The sequence below is a fragment of the Colletotrichum karsti genome, assembly GCF_011947395.1.
Source record: "Colletotrichum karsti strain CkLH20 chromosome Unknown Scaffold8, whole genome shotgun sequence".
NCBI classification, from domain to species: Eukaryota; Fungi; Ascomycota; class Sordariomycetes; order Glomerellales; family Glomerellaceae; genus Colletotrichum; species Colletotrichum karsti.
Genome location: NW_024065908.1, coordinates 1206809 through 1222147, shown reverse-complemented (window position 1 = coordinate 1222147; position 15339 = coordinate 1206809). Strand labels below are relative to the sequence as shown.

The 15339-nt window shown below is 54.6% G+C and overlaps 2 protein-coding genes across 2 annotated transcripts; one reads left to right on the top strand and one right to left on the bottom strand.

Annotated features, from left to right (window-relative positions):
• Positions 1-1067: 1067 nt before the first annotated feature.
• Positions 1068-3112, top strand: CkaCkLH20_03487 (uncharacterized protein; the record flags this gene model as incomplete). The annotated part of the gene is made up of 2 exons (XM_038886206.1): positions 1068-1151; positions 2882-3112. 2 exons carry the CDS (start codon positions 1068-1070, stop codon positions 3110-3112), a joined length of 315 nt encoding a protein of 104 aa, XP_038748715.1.
• Positions 3113-5401: 2289 nt separating this feature from the next.
• Positions 5402-9529, bottom strand: CkaCkLH20_03486 (hsp90-like protein; the record flags this gene model as incomplete). The annotated part of the gene is made up of 5 exons (XM_038886205.1): positions 5402-5842; positions 5903-7405; positions 7459-8552; positions 8605-8637; positions 8692-9529. The coding sequence occupies 5 exons, from the start codon at positions 9527-9529 to the stop codon at positions 5402-5404; spliced, it is 3909 nt and encodes a 1302-aa protein (XP_038748714.1).
• Between the last annotated feature and the right edge of the window lie 5810 nt (positions 9530-15339).

Genomic DNA, 15339 nt, shown 5'->3' with positions numbered 1-15339 from the left:
GATTCCATGTCAAGGATGTAGAGCGGACGTTGTTTACGGTATTGCGGGCATGGCTTCTCCAGTTGCGGCCTAGAGGTTCACCTGGTGTTACAAGCAACATGGACATCTCGATGAGAGTTGGGTAGGGAATTGGAGGAACAGCAAAAAGTCTAAACGAGCCCGATCTTGAATTGACGTCAAATCGACGCAGTCGAGACTGGCATTAACAAGATGGGGATCGAAGAGAATTTTGGGGTAACGGCAAAAATTGATGTGCCCAGAGGCGGATTCGAACCGCCGTCAACACGGAACTGCTGCGTAACAAGACCACAACGTATCATCCTAACCAACTAGACGATCTGGGCGACTGATTGGAAGAATGGAAAAACTTGGAGAATATGAAGGGTGCAATGCATGAGTCAAATTTGTCACAGTCGTTTCCTTTTTTTTCTCTCCTTTTTTTTTCGGGCGGTATGCCAGTGCCCGTGCGCCAACCGTTGGAGGGGACCCCCACCTTCCACTGGGACCGACCTGAGGGATGTCATTGTCCCAGTCTTCTGGAGGGGACAACTACGACCCGAGTGAGGGGATTGAGCAAGACCGCAATTCTGCCGCCCAACACCAACAAGCCCCTACAAAATCCCATTCATCCATCCTGGAAAATCCGCATTTTTACACCCTTGAGACGACACCGAATTTTCGCCTTTCGCTCGGCATTACCGAATCGCTCAAGTGGAAGCCACCGAGGTTCAGCTGAGGCCACCGTCAACAAAACCGAGCCCCAAGAGTCCAATTCTCATCAGCTTTCCGCCCTAGCTCGACAAAATCCGCTTTCTCTTCTCGAAAGAAGCTACGGCGCGTGGAACAAGCATCGACCGTCAAGAGAGAAGTAGAGCGAGTATCCGCATTTCCCACATTACGGCAGACTTGCAAGAAAAGGCGAAAGACGCCAGATACAAGAAAAGAGGGCGGCACTCCATCAAAGAGCCCCCCAAATCAGGCCATATTCTCCCAGTTTTTTTCAGCTACTTTTTTCCCTTCCCTCCGACGACTTCGATTCGTTCGCGCTTCCGTCGCCGTCTCCGAAAATGGCCCCAGCGTCTCAGGAGCCCGAGCCCGCTTCCCCGACAACGAACAGGCCCGACGGCGAGTCGGTGGATAACATCGCCCAGGTATGTCGTCCGTATCTGCATGCTATTTTGCGACCCCGTCGGAGCAAGGGGGGCCGGGGGTCATGCTGATGCAGAACTTCTGCTTCAAGCCTTCAACCATGGCAAACCCGGTTCCTCTTGCCCTTCTCTCAGCCATTGGCTGTGCTTTGTCAGTTGTCGTTTCCCTCTCTCCTGGCGCCTCAGGCTCTAGCTTTCTCCTCAGGCTCCTCTGCTTTCTCAATTCCGCGTTCGCGCTCCGCCCGGCTATCTGGCATCATTTGCCCCCGCCTATGGTCTGGCACGCTCGTTGGTTCGCTCATTGTTCCCATCCATCGGAACTGGGGCGGTCTGGACCCTTATCTGTACCGTACCGTATGGATGTTGTGGTGGGCTCCAAGACAGACAATGTGTTCAAAGGGCAGGAATCAGCGAGCGGCCATTTGGTGTCGACTCATTGCAGGTGTTGTTGCAACCGAGGACCTGAGGAGCAGCTAGCCAGCTCGGTCGAAAGGCCAGAGGAGAGAGAGGCAGAAATCAACAGACAATTCATCCGAGGCAGACGGGGGGGTGGCGCGATATGGGAAACCCCTCGCACAATGTTCCAGGGCTGACCACGTTTGGCTCGCGTTCTAGGCCTACAGAGACCTCCTACGGTACGCCCCTTCAACGAGCATTTTCCATTATGTTCCTCCCCAGTCCCTCGTCTGGATAGGCAAATGCCAGCACCGCCATCATGCACACGCGCCCCCGGTGTGAGCCACTGAAACATCCCTCCTCCCCTGCCTAGCACAAACCAGTGTCGAGAATAGCTTGCTTGCCCTTTCGCCCAAGCCGGAGCTGCCTCCGAAAGCCCGCCCCTGAGGAATACGTAGGGCCGGGCCAGTCGAGTACGACACACCACGGCTTACAGCGCATCACAGCGCAGCAGAAGCCTGCCCGCCCAAAATCGCTGGCGCTTTGCTGCAAAACCTCACGCATTAACCCGTACCTGGGCTAAGACACCATTGGCAATCCCGTCTTTTCTTCCCCCTAGTCTGCTGCATGGTGCACTCAGCTCGACACCCTCGGTTGTCAGTTGGTGCTTAGCTGCTCTATGTTTCCGGTCTAGACTGTGGTCTAGATCTGACATGGCATTTTCAACAAATGGATTGGACCATGCACGGGATTGTTCCGACAGAGGAAATCCATCAACCCCGTCGCAATTCTTGCCCGCCCCTCACCGTTTTGCCCGAGACGATACGCCTGGGACATTGCATTCACACGAGAAACCCGCCTCCGTCGTCAGATCTCACAGAGGGAGGGTCGGCCGATGAGTTGTGGCACGACAATGCTTGAGTTTGCTTGTCACGAGATACCGCGATACGATGGCATTCGGCTACGGCTCCCGCTGCAAAAGCCACGTCGGCGCTGTTCTAGGCCTTTGGTCCAGACCATCCGCCCAAATCCCGGGCGCGAACACTTCCTTCAACAACTCACGCCCGGGGCTAAAGCTCCCATTCCAGTCCCAGCCGACAGCCCTCGCGATCGCTCGAGAACATTTTCCCCCAATTCAATGCCCAGCAGTCTGGACTACCAAAACGCCCCGAAACGACCAACCCCTCCCTCCTGCGTCCGGTCCAGCCAAGTGGCCGGACGGAAAAGACTGAATCCCATTCACCTTTGCCCATGTAGACGCGTTCTTGCAAACGCTTTTTCTCCACGCTGGATTTCAGAGATGAGACTAACCGGGAACCGCAAATAGAGGCGAACAGGCTGCCAGCGCCCTCGAGGCGAACCTCACAAACCTCGAGAACAGACTAGACGCCCTCCTGGCCGCCTTCGAAGCCACCGAAGAGCCCCAGAAGGAAGGCGACAGTTCCGCAACCGCCAAGGATGACAAGCCGAACAAGGGCGATGCCCACAACGGAGACTCCTCTAACGGGCAGAAAGAGCAGAACGGCTCTGGGCATGGCGCTGCTTCTGGGCCGTCGAAGGACCGTTAGACGGATATCAGGAGTGCCAGCACTGTCGAGGCGGCTCGCGTCCGAAAGGCGGATCAATGCGGTCTCAATCTCGTCGGTTTGGCCGATCACCCTCATCATCGCGATCTTAGCTTTGCCATTGCAACTACCCGCGACGAAAGAATGGAAATTGCTGCTGTAGGGAGACTAAAACATGGGGTTTTGACATATTTCCGGTACAACATCCGGGTGGCGATGTTTGGAGGGGTGGAGGAGGTTTTTTTTTCCCGCGTGGGCGACCGACGATCCTTTTCTATTCAAGATCAAGAGGCGAGAACCTCACCCCTACTTTGCCTGCCGGCGCACCGCGTTCTGCGACCTGGCCTATCGCGCCTCGTCTTGCCGACCACACATCGCACTCTTGCTTCTCCATCGTTCGTGTTCCCACCGTCGGAAGCAATATGCAAGATTGCGGTTTTTGGGGACGGCGGCGAGGGATCAGAATCGACGGGCATCGAGGGTCTAGATTCGACAAAAGGTGGGAAAAAGAGGAGGAGGGGGTCGTGCGAATATCTCGGTTCGCCACTCGCTTGGGGGCTTTCTTGTGGTATACCTACGACCTGCATCAATACAAGACATCCGGTTCCTATAACAATGACACACCGTGTATCGAGATCGTGATCGGAGTGTTTGTATTCCCAGCGGGCTCGTCAGGGCGGGCGGGCGGCCGCGCTGCCTGGGTAGAGTGACATTGTAGGGAACCGAACACGTCACACAATCTTTGACGTGTTGGATGCAGAAACAGTTGAGAAAACTGCGGGCTTGGCTGTGGTTTTGTCGTGGCAAAAAACACATATGCCCAAAACAACATGGACAATTATCAAACCCCGACCGAACAAAAAGGCGGAAATCCCATCCTCATCTTGCCCCTCCCCCTTTCTGCGTTCCTCTGGCCAAGCGATGTGTATGTATGTAGCCTCCCTCAGCGGGTACCGACTCACATCCGGCGCGGCCATCCATCGCAGCCGAAGCTAGACAAGACAGACAGACAGGAGTCGATCGGATCCGGCTTTTCGTTCCTGTCTCGTCTTGTCTTTCGCCGTTCGCCGAGCATGACTCCATTTGATTGATCCGGAGACGAACTCCGGCGCATGTGACTTTGCGGGAGGGAGGGAGGAAGGAGAGAGAGAGAGAGAGAGAGAGAGAGAGAGAGAGCCTTCTTGCGCGGGCGCGGCCCACGAACGTGGAGGAAAGAATGCAGGGCAGCGAGGACGAGAGAGAGGCCCTGGCTTGAAAAGTGACGATGTCTCGTTCCAGTTCGGCTCCAAGCGAAACCTGTGGTGTATGTGTGAGTCAGGAGCAGGTGACTCTCGTCATCATCAATAGTAACTCAGCATCCGTCCAGGTGACAAAGTCAAAGGTGGGAAAAGAAGGGACTCGGTGAGCTCGGAAATTCGGCCTGGCCATACGGCGGCTTGTCTTCTTTGATATCAATGTAGTAGTAGTAGTCTCAATCCCACCCTGCCCATATTTGACGCCTTGTTGCTGTAACCTGGTTTGGAGGAAAATAAAAATCAAAACCCCGTCTGTCCCCGCTATCCACCTGTCATGCTTGTTCTCAAGAAACGGAAACCTCTGTCCCAATCCCTCATGGCAACTAAGACCCTGCCAGACTACCAGATGGGGCAGATGCCTCTCTGGTGCCCAGCAGACCATTCATCGCCATGTACAGGAGAGAACCAAAAGACAGCAAGCGACGACACTGGCTGCTGAGAAGGTGTTCTCTCCTTTCTGTCTCCACTCCTGCGTACTAAAAAGTAAAACTACAATAGAAGGTTAACGAGAAGGTGAAGAAGATGGACAGTGTGACGCCTGTCCTCGCCCCTTGATTCATAGACAACAAGAAAGATGAAACTCCCAACGACCTCTGCCCCCTTGTGTGCATGCTCCCATCTGGAGATTCAATGCATCCAGCTCACAAAGAAACCGGTTGCATTTGCCGTGTGCTTCAACAACATGCACATCCCGTATGTATGGCAAACTCAAAAGAATTTATCGTTCTCCTGGAATGCCCTCTTGGCGCTTGAAGTTCTCGTGCCGCGTGTAAACAGTGAGAGAAATGTCGGATAGAATGAGGAAGCGACGGCGTCCGTGTGCCACATCCATCCACTACTGCTCTTATATCTTTCTTGGGTATTTCGTCGGAAAACGATGTGTCTCGTTTGGTTTACTCGGGTCGCCACTTGCGTTTTTTCTGAGCCTGTCCCTGCACATCCCAGTTAGGAACTATGTGACCTCAGTAGCAGCTACACGCACAAACAAGTAATCAAGTTAGCTTGTTAGGCTGCGCGAGTCGGAAAGGCCGTTACGTGCCCTGGTTATGGGGTCATCCTGGTCCGCGGTGGCCGCAGCTGGGCTGGCTGGACTAGGGCCCGTCATTGGTTCTTTTGAAGTGAAGGCCCGGCTCTCCAAGGGTGGGCGCAGGTGAGACTGAGGCTGCTCATTGCCGCTGGCCTTGACCCTGACCTGCTGAGCCAGATCCCTCTCTCTGTTCTTCTCAAGTAACTGACCGCCGAGGGTTGCACACTTGAGAATAGTCTGGATGAGATGGTTCTGCTGCAGAGGCTTGGACAGGTACTCGTCCATCTGGGCCTGGATGCACTTCTCACGATCACCCATCATGGCGTGGGCTGTCAGGGCAATGATAGGGGTACGATGCGTGCCGAGGCTGCGCTCGTACTCACGAATCTTGCCAGTTGCCTCAAAGCCGCCCTACCGGGTGGGGTTAGCTCGCACTCAAGAGAGACTCTTAATAGAAATTCCGGGACTTACCATGATAGGCATCTGTACATCCATGAGAATGACATCAAACTTCTTGCGCTTGATTGCCTCGACAGCTTCAAGACCGTTGCCCACAACGGTGACCACGTGGTGGTACTTCTCGAGAATCTTGACGGCGAGCCTCTGGTTGACCCTGTTGTCTTCGGCGAGTAGGATATCGAAAGATCTGGTGTTGTCCGCGAGAGAAGGCGTCGCTCTGTTTTCAAGAGCAGGGATCATACCGTTACCCAAGTCGACAGCGGTGCAAGGCGTCGTCATGTAGGACGTGATACCCAGGTCCAGGCAAGACTTGAGGTTGACGTGCACAACCGGTGCCAGGAGAACGATCGGCAGGTACTTGAAGTCATCCACCGACCTAAGCCGTCTGGCCGTATCGATCGAGTCGACGATGATAACATCGTAGGGCATCGCCTGGGCGTCGCGGATGTCGGTAAGCACCGGATCCTTCTCCGACTGGACCACGACAGGCACCAAGCTGATCTTGTAGAGCATCTCGCGAATCTGCGGGCCGCACGACGTCTGCGCTTTGTCGACAAAGAGAACTTGGTGACCCTTGTACGGCTTGATCTGCTTCTCGATGGACTCGACACCAAGATCAGACAAACGAACGCGACACGTAAAGTGAAACTCAGAGCCCTGACCATGTTGGCTCTTAACCCACAGGTCGCCGCCCATGAGCTTCACTAGGCGCTTCGAAATGGACAAACCGAGTCCGGTACCGCCGAATTTCCTGGTCATTGATCCGTCAGCTTGCTGGAAAGTGTCGAAGATGAGGTCGAGTTTGTCGGCGGCAATGCCGATACCAGTGTCGGTGACGATGAATTCGATGGCGTATTGGTCGGGGTTGCACTTCCACTCTGCCGGGTCGGCCTTCTTGATCGTGAGACTGACTTCGCCGTGCTCGGTGAACTTGATGGCGTTGCCAACCAGGTTCAAGATGATCTGCCTAAGACGGAAAGAATCTCCGATGACGTGATCAGGCACAGAGCTGTCGACCCGGTACGTGAGGTCGAGGAATTTCTCGTTGGCCTTGACAGCCAAAGTCTTGAGGGCATTGAAGACGGTTCCTCGTAAAGTATACGGGATCTCCTCGATGACCATTCTCCTAGCTTCGATCTTGGACAAATCTAAGATGTCGTCGATGATTGTCAGTAGACTATTGGCGAGACTGTTGACGATGTTCAACATTTCTCGCTGGTACTGCGTCAAGTCTGTGTCCAGGGTGAGTTGCGTCATGCCGATGATACCGTTCATGGGTGTGCGGATTTCGTGAGACATATTTGCCAGGAACTCGGACTTCGTCTTGTTGGCCAATTCTGCCGCCTCACGAGCTTGTGTGTTCCTCTGGATACTATCCCGTAGATTCGACACCATCTGGTTGATTTTTCGTTTGAGCTCGTCCATCTCGCCTGATGCTTCGACTTCGACGAGTTTTGTGAAATCCCCGTCTGTGGCTAAATTGGTTATGTCCGAGAAGGCGCGCACTTGGGTCGTCTGCAGGTTGGTTAGTTGCCATATTCCGCACTACGTCATGTGGTTGTACTCACCAGGTTGCTAGCCATGGTATTTACGTCCGTTGTGATCTCACGCCAGCGGCCCTTCAATCCAGCAGGATCTGCCTGAGCGCCCATCTTGCCGTCGACGCCGACGTCTCTTGCCACTCTCTGAACCTCGTTGCAGAAGTTGGACAGCCTGTCGACCATGTTGTTTATGGTCTCCTTGAGGACCCGGATTTCTCCTTGGGCCTCAACTTCGATCTTCTGACTCATGTCGCCGTTCGCAATGGCCTGTGTGACAGTGGAGATGCTTCGGACTTGTAATGTGAGATTCGATGCCATGGTATTGACGTTTTCGGTGAGATCCTTCCATTTTCCTTCCACATTGTCGACTTGGGCTTGCCCGCCGAGTGTTCCGTCGGTGCCGACTTCCCTGGCGACCTTGCTGACCTCAAAGGCGAAAGTTCCGAGACGGTCAACCATGGTGTTGATGGTGTTCTTGAGATCGAGAATCTCACCGCGTACGGGTACTCTGATTTTCTCCGTAAGATCACCGTTGGCGACGGCGGTGGTAACCTTGGCGATGGCGCGCACTTGTGTCGTCAAATTCATGGCCATACCGTTGACGTTCTCGGTAAGGTCTCTCCAAGTTCCCTCAACGTCGTGGACGGTGGCCTGGCCACCGAGTCGGCCCTCAGTGCCGACTTCTCTCGCAATCTTGGTGACCTCCCGGGCAAACTGTTGAAGTTGGTTGACCATGGAGTTGATGGTAGACTTGAGATCGAAAATCTCGCCCCGGCAATCCGCTTGTACCTTTTGTGTGAGATCTCCCTTGGCGACGGCAGTCGTCACCTTGATGATATCTCGCACTTGTGTCGTTAAATTATTTGCCATCGCGTTGACATTGACCGTTAACTCGTTCCACATGCCCTTCACACCTTCGACGTCAGCTTGTCCGCCAAGTATACCCTCAGTTCCGACGTCGCGGGCGACGCGTGTGACTTCAGATGCGAATGTTCGAAGTTGGTCCACCATAGTGTTGATCGTTTGTTGCAGTTGCAGAATTTCTCCTCGGGCAGGGCGTTCAATCTTTTTAGTCAAGTCGCCGTGAGCGACAGCCGTGGTTACCGATGCGATTTCGCGCACTGAATTGGGTTAGAATCACTTATTCCCAGCCTGTATCTTGGGAAGACTTACCTTGATCCGTGAGATTTTGAGCCATTACGTTGACTGGTGCGTGGTTAGTTTGACTGATCAGGGGCGACGCGAGACGAGTCAACATACCGTTGTCCGTGAGTTCTTTCCATGTACCGTCGACACCTTCGATGCGGGCTTGGCCGCCGAGCAAGCCTTCGGTTCCGACCTCTCGGGCGACGCGAGAGACCTCGCTTGAGAATACCTGTAGCTGATCCATCATGGTGTTGATTGTCCGTTTGAAGGTGGTGATTTCCGGGTCCATTTCGACAGTGTTCATGCGGACCTTCTTGGAAAGGTCTCCACGCGCGACAGCTGTAACGATCTCACCGATTTCGCGCAAGGCCTTTTGGAAAGCCTCGTTTGCCTTTTGGTGTTTCCATAGTTCCCGTTCCAAGGTAGCGACTCTCTCCTGTTCGATCTTGAAGAAGGCCTGCTCCTGCAGTTCCTTCTGCTCGAGGAGTTGGGCGCTGACACTGCTTATTTCCTGTCTCGCGCTAGAAATCCCCTTCTCCTGGTCAAGCACCTTCTCTTGCAAGCTTTCCAAAGCTTCGTCAGTCAGCGGGCTGTCTGCGAGGCTTGGGTCGTCTGTGGCGGTACCTTCGCGTTGGAACTTTGGCCTGGGGATGGATCGGCTATTTGATGATGACGGCGATGTGCCCTCGGAGTCGTCGCCAAAAAGGGAATCGTGGACCTCGTTGGGTGTTTCCGGGAAAGCGACGGAGGCGTGGGCTCTGTTCTCGAGCTTCTCGATTCTCTGGGCCAGCTTGGCTAACTCGGCCTCGAGGCTTCGCTTCGCCGGGGTATCACGACCGGGGAGCTCGATTCGCGCATCGGCCTTGAGGGGTAGGGACATCGGTGTCGAACCATCGGCGGCGAGTGATTGTACTATGGCCGCGGCAGCGGCCAAGGCTGAGTCGTCGACCATCCTGGTTAATCAACGGGCTGACAAGCTGAGCAAAGATGTTCGCCCAGGGATTTGCCAATGGGAGAGAGGTCTGCAGTCGACAGGTGAAGGTCGAGGGTGGAGGGGTTCGGTACGAAAGGAACGGAGCGGGTATAGATTTAGGAAGAGTAGTCGTTGTCAATCGGCAGCATATTAGCTCTGGTCAGGGCCTGGAACCAAAGTAAATACAACAGTGAAAGGTGAGGAGGAGGTAGAGTCTGTTCCACCCGCCCGAATCTCGTCGATCCGAGGCGTCAAAAGGTGATAACACTGGTGTTTGCGGTGAGGTGCGGGATGATGGACAACCTGGAGGAGTAGGAGAGGAGGGAAGGAGGTGATGTTGGTGGGTTTGTCGAAATCTGGCAAAGAAAGAGGGTAAAAAGCAATGAGGCGAGCAAATAGCGAGAAGACACGCCCCGAGAAAGGTCAGGCGGATAGGACGAGCTGCTGCTAGAGGCTAGAGGTCGCAAAGAGCCAGAGCGAGAGGAGGACCACAGCACTGGAGAAGAGAGGAGATAAGGCGGAACAAGACGCAGCAGGGGGGGTTTAACGGATCCAATACCACAGCAGATGGAGGAGGGCGGATGTAGGGATTGGGGTGGGATGGAATGGGCAGGCGAAGGGGGGGGCTTGTGGGAGGTGGAGAGAATTGGTTCGACGAGGCGAACCTCAGAGACGGTGCAGGTGAAGGTGTTGCAGCGGTGCTGGCTCTGGCGCGTTGGGCTGGTTGGAGTCGATTGGACAGGCACGGGGGGTAGAGAGGCAGCACGAAAACATGCTTCCGTACAGAAGACTGAAGAGGACTGCTGGAGATTGGTGTGAGAGGATGTACTTGAACTCCGGCTCAGTTAGGGTCGTCTTCCCGAGGCTCGATACATGGAATCTACCTACTCGCATACAAAGGTACATGCGGTAAAGGCCCTGTCTCAAAAGCCCAACGTCATTGGCTGATTCAACGTCACGGATGGGACAGAAGGACGCTAACACATTTCGGTCCAGCCTTGCGCGTACCTGCCCGCGCCGAATGTGCGGCAACGGGTACTTTTCTGAATCGACCGGGACCCGAGGACACGCAGCGAATGAGGTCAGGTCGAGTGGGTACGGCTCACCGTCAAGGGCGGAAGAAGGAGCCACGGAGCCTCCAAAGCACAGCAATTCGTTCTCTTCCCACCCGCCGTGACATGGAAATACGAATGGTGATCGATCAATTTTCTTTCCTAACGCAGCACAAGCGTCGACGCCCGGAAGGCGCTGTTAGCGGTTTCTTGTGCACTTCTCCCAACCGACTAGACGATTCAGTGTATCACATTGGCTCATCCTTTGCTGTCGTGCCCCTCCCCCAAGCCTCAGTCTGCCCTGAGATTTTTCTGGTGATGCGACGTGAAGTTGGGAATAGGTACTTGAGAGTACTCACTTAGCAAGCATCATCAAAGGGTACATACATACATGCTCGTAGCCTTCACTCCATCCAGGCGAGAGGAACGGTGGCTGATCGCTCGTACTGTGCAGTACAAGTCGTGTTCCAGCTCATCATATGCTATCAACCGACATCTGCCAATTGTTTGCCCTCTGAATCTTCTTACCTTTCCCCTTTTCCCTTGACTTTCCATGGCCCCAAGGACTCGTCTCAAGAATGAATACGGAGAGACTAGCGCACACCGTTGAAGCAGTCTACTCCCCGTCTGGCGAGCAGGCCGCCCCAACCAACGCATTGGGACATATTGGCCGTTGCTACCGACTGAACCGGCTCGTCTGCCCGCAATGTCGTTTGTCTTGGGCCTGCTCGTTTTTTTTTTTTTCCATCAGTCGAGTGTACTTGTATGCGAGCCTTGAGGTTGGTCAGCTAAGGCAATGCATCTCGGAGAGAGACCACACTAACGCTAACGGTACGGATACCTCAGACGACCTCGACGTCGCAGGGGTGATACCGCATGTACTGTCATCCCGGTCTGTCAGCGCATGCGCTGATGTGTGTACCGTGTGGCTGCTTGGGCACTTGCAGGAGCGTCCCGAGACGGCCTAGTCTGTGGATTGGAACCGTTTTCTCTCGCATTGGTGTGGGGAAAACCAACGCATTTCCTCACTGTGGAGATACTTTTGAGAGCAATTTTTCATGAAAAGGGGTTTCGTCGCCGTTTACTGCTTCTGGGAGTCGATTCGTCGTTCTCGTCCTCAAGACTCTCCATGTTACATTGGAGCGTGACAAGTCCGAGAGAGGACCGGCGTCTCCAAAAATGCCATCGATTGGTAACGACAGCGGGAGCCAAGGTAGCATTGTTAGGCTGGTGACGGCGGGAGGCTCCTGGCGGCCCCCATCTCTCCATCCATATCCAGAGAATTGCGGCAACGGTACGGAATAACTGTACAGCGTCCCATGTTGCGGCCATCCAGCATCGAGTATTGAGCATCGACCTCCCAGCAGCGTAGCGTTGCGTTGCATTCCCTTGGTCTCCACACCTTGCACCGCCGTACCGCTGCGCTGAACCAGGCCGCGACGAATGGTGCTGCTCCTCGGAGCTCCAGCAGAGGTTCCAGGTCGAGTCCCGTCGAGTCGAGTCCAGAGGCGAGTCCAGAGGCACTTTTAGAGCCCCAGAAGGAGTTCTAGACAGGACGGGAGGCGAGTCCTGCGCTGGGCTGTCACATGGCTCACCAGGGACTTCCCGTGTTTGGTTGCGCTTCCAAGCCATGCCTTCCCTACTGAGCTGTTTGCAAGCAGTGGGAACAGGTTCCAGATTTTTGCACATGACGAAGAAGATCGAGATCTTTTTTCTTCGATCGTCAGCCGGAAATCAACAAGAAGGAACATCCATCCAGCGTCTGGCTGATGATGTTTGAATGACTGCTTGCCTGCGGCATTCGTTACTCCTCCACAGATAGCCAGCCGGGAGTAGACCGAGAAAATTCGAAGAGAGTCCGACTGTCCGAACCCGTAGCGAAGGAAGCGAAACGGGGGGCTCTATCAGATGGATGGAAGAGGAATGGAATGAAGCGATGTAGCCGCACAGTACGTGACCGTACTCTCCTGCACAGTCACCTCCTCACCAAAGGCACGCGGTGGGCTCCTGAAAAGTGAAAGTCTGAGGGTGTGAGGTTGGACTGTGAGTGACGACTGCTGCTGCAGCGTCCAGTTGGGAAAGAGAAGAATGGAAGGAAGCGCGCAGGGTCCGGGTCTCGGTCCCGTCGTCCCATCCCACTCTCCCACCTAAGGTAAGGTATTCCTTCCCCCTCCTCTCTTTCTCTCCACTCAAACGAAAAAGAAAGGAGCCACTCACTGATTTTTTATTATTTTTTCTTTACCTTACGATTCTCAGGTGCCTCTCGGTGCAACCAAGCTGGACTGCGACTGTCTCCCTTGAAAATGCGTATGCGCGTGCGCCGCCAACCGCCAACCGCTACCCCGGGCGAGTGGCCGCCCGTTCGGCTGCAGCTTTCTACTCTGACTCTGACGAGCTAGCACCACCACCACCACCACCAACACCATACTCGCCAACGACAAACACTCTGCAGACTGCCACACTTTTTGGCTCTCGCCATCAGAATTCAGCAAGCAAGCACCCGATCGTCAGGGTCACTTTCAAGGTTTCCACTTGTCAGAAAAGACAAAACCGAAATGCCGTCCTAAGATCGTCGCGCATGGCCTCGTTCGCCCGTTTCAAGACCCTCGCGTCGCTCATCCTTTCATATTAATCCGTTCAGCTGGCACCCTATCACCATGTTGATCAACCCAACAGGCCTCCAACTCCCTCCCGAGTCTACAGCACATTTCCCCGCGCGTCACTTTCCCCAGAAACGTTCCTACAGGAGCTGAATTCATGTCAACCGGTGGCCCTGAGAAAGCGAGACAATCCAACCGAGCTTTCCACCGCTCCCTATCCTATCTCTTCCGCCAAACATTGCGACCACGATATCGGCTCCCTGCTGCCTGCCGAGATGCCCAAGCCGCCGACGTCACTGTGGTTCTGGAGGTCGCTAATCTGATTCGGCCCTGAGCCACACCGCCCTGCCTCGAGTACAATCGGTTGACTCGACCGTAGCCTGCCGCCAAGGGTGTTCCGATTCCTAGCCGTCCCTGGCGGGACGTACCTGTTTAACAATCCCATCGGAACGAGGTCAATGCCAGTATCGACATCGGAATCTCCCTCACATTGTCGGTCACGATTGCTTTAGCCACACACACTTGGATTGCCTATCTGGATCAGCTCAGTCTGGAACTTCACCGACCAACCGTCCCATCGCCAGAATCCGCACCAGAAGTCCGACTGGCCACCCAGTTGTTTCTGGTCAAGAACTGGCTGCAAGAGACTCGAGATGGCGCCTAGACCACACTTTTGAACCCCTATTTCGACGTGCGTCTTGACAATGCACGAGCGCCAGATTGACTTTTTTAGCAGCATACATAGCGGGAGCGGGAACCCCTACATCACATCTTCCGTCAAGGGCTAATGCAGTCCAAATCCTCACGTCGTGGTCTGATGTGGACGGCGTCTTCGACGGTTCTCGTGTGCCTTTGCCATAGCCAAAGCCCGTTACGCCTCGTCTGCTTCAGACAGCCCGGATTCCATTCAAGACAAGCGCTGTCCGCCAGCTGGCGTTTAATAACGCCACCGAACTACTCAATATTTGCTGCAAGCGATTGGAATTCCGGACGTTTTCCGGTGACATCACGGTGACCAGCTACGATATCTCCGTAACCACTTGGCTCGGGTACCAACAGAACAGGGAGAGGGCAATGTGCACTACCCCGTCTACTTTGTGCATCAACATGGAACACAGCGAAGAGTAAGACCACGAGCTAGGAACATAGTTCACTTGCACACAGCTTACTGACGCGCGCCTCAACCTGGCGAGGAGAGCACTGCCATCTCGCTTGGACTTCATTTTTGATCGACAGGCGCCACGGTTTCTCATATGAGCCTTTTCAGCAGCTGGGCGCCCGTCAGTGACGACATCCTTTCTGGCTGCTCGCTTGCGACCATTGAGATGGTTGACTCTCGGAGTGATGCGTTATCGCTCCGGCTCGCACGTTGCTGGGTGCTTCCTAGGAAATCACACCGTAAGGCGTCGTTCAGGCCATATGGTAGACACCAAGAAGCAGACCTCTAACCCGAGCATTGTCTCCGCCGGAACTACAGGCTGCTAGTACTTCGGGCAGCGGTTACACGATGCCGGGTTTTTGGGCTAAACAACGTATCAAATCTCACTCTCCCACGGAGGACCCTGCAGCAGCGATTGACTCGTATCGGCGCATCGGCCAATACGCTTCCTACTCGTGAGTCGCGAATTCAAGGGTACGATCACCTCCGCACTAGCCGTCCGCCAAGCCGTTGTCCTCATTGGGTAACTTGGTAACCTCAGCATTGTTCTCGACAGAAACTCTGTTGCGAAGCCGCCCTCCAGCCACAAGTCTCCGACAAACTACAGAAAAAAGAAGTAAAAAAAGAATGGGTGGAACTCACCGCGAGACGATACTAGACAGTTTTTGGGAGCGGTCACTCCGTGAGCCACGAAACGGGGCCGTTCCTTTTGCTTGCGCTAAGACTTTTGTACAGACTTTTTTCTGGATCACGGATGCGTTCGTCTCCCCCCCGCTCGTCTTGTCCAGTTGAATGGACGAAGACTACGGAACCCTGTATTGAGATCGGGCTCGGCACAGTTGCCACTGCGAGGCAACGTCCACTTGACCCTGGGCTACATGCCGGTCACCGCTTCAGCACGCATGTCGTGTTAGCGACAGGTCACTTGCTGGGCCTTCCATCGAGTCGGTGTTTACCGGTTGGAGGAAATGCGAGGCC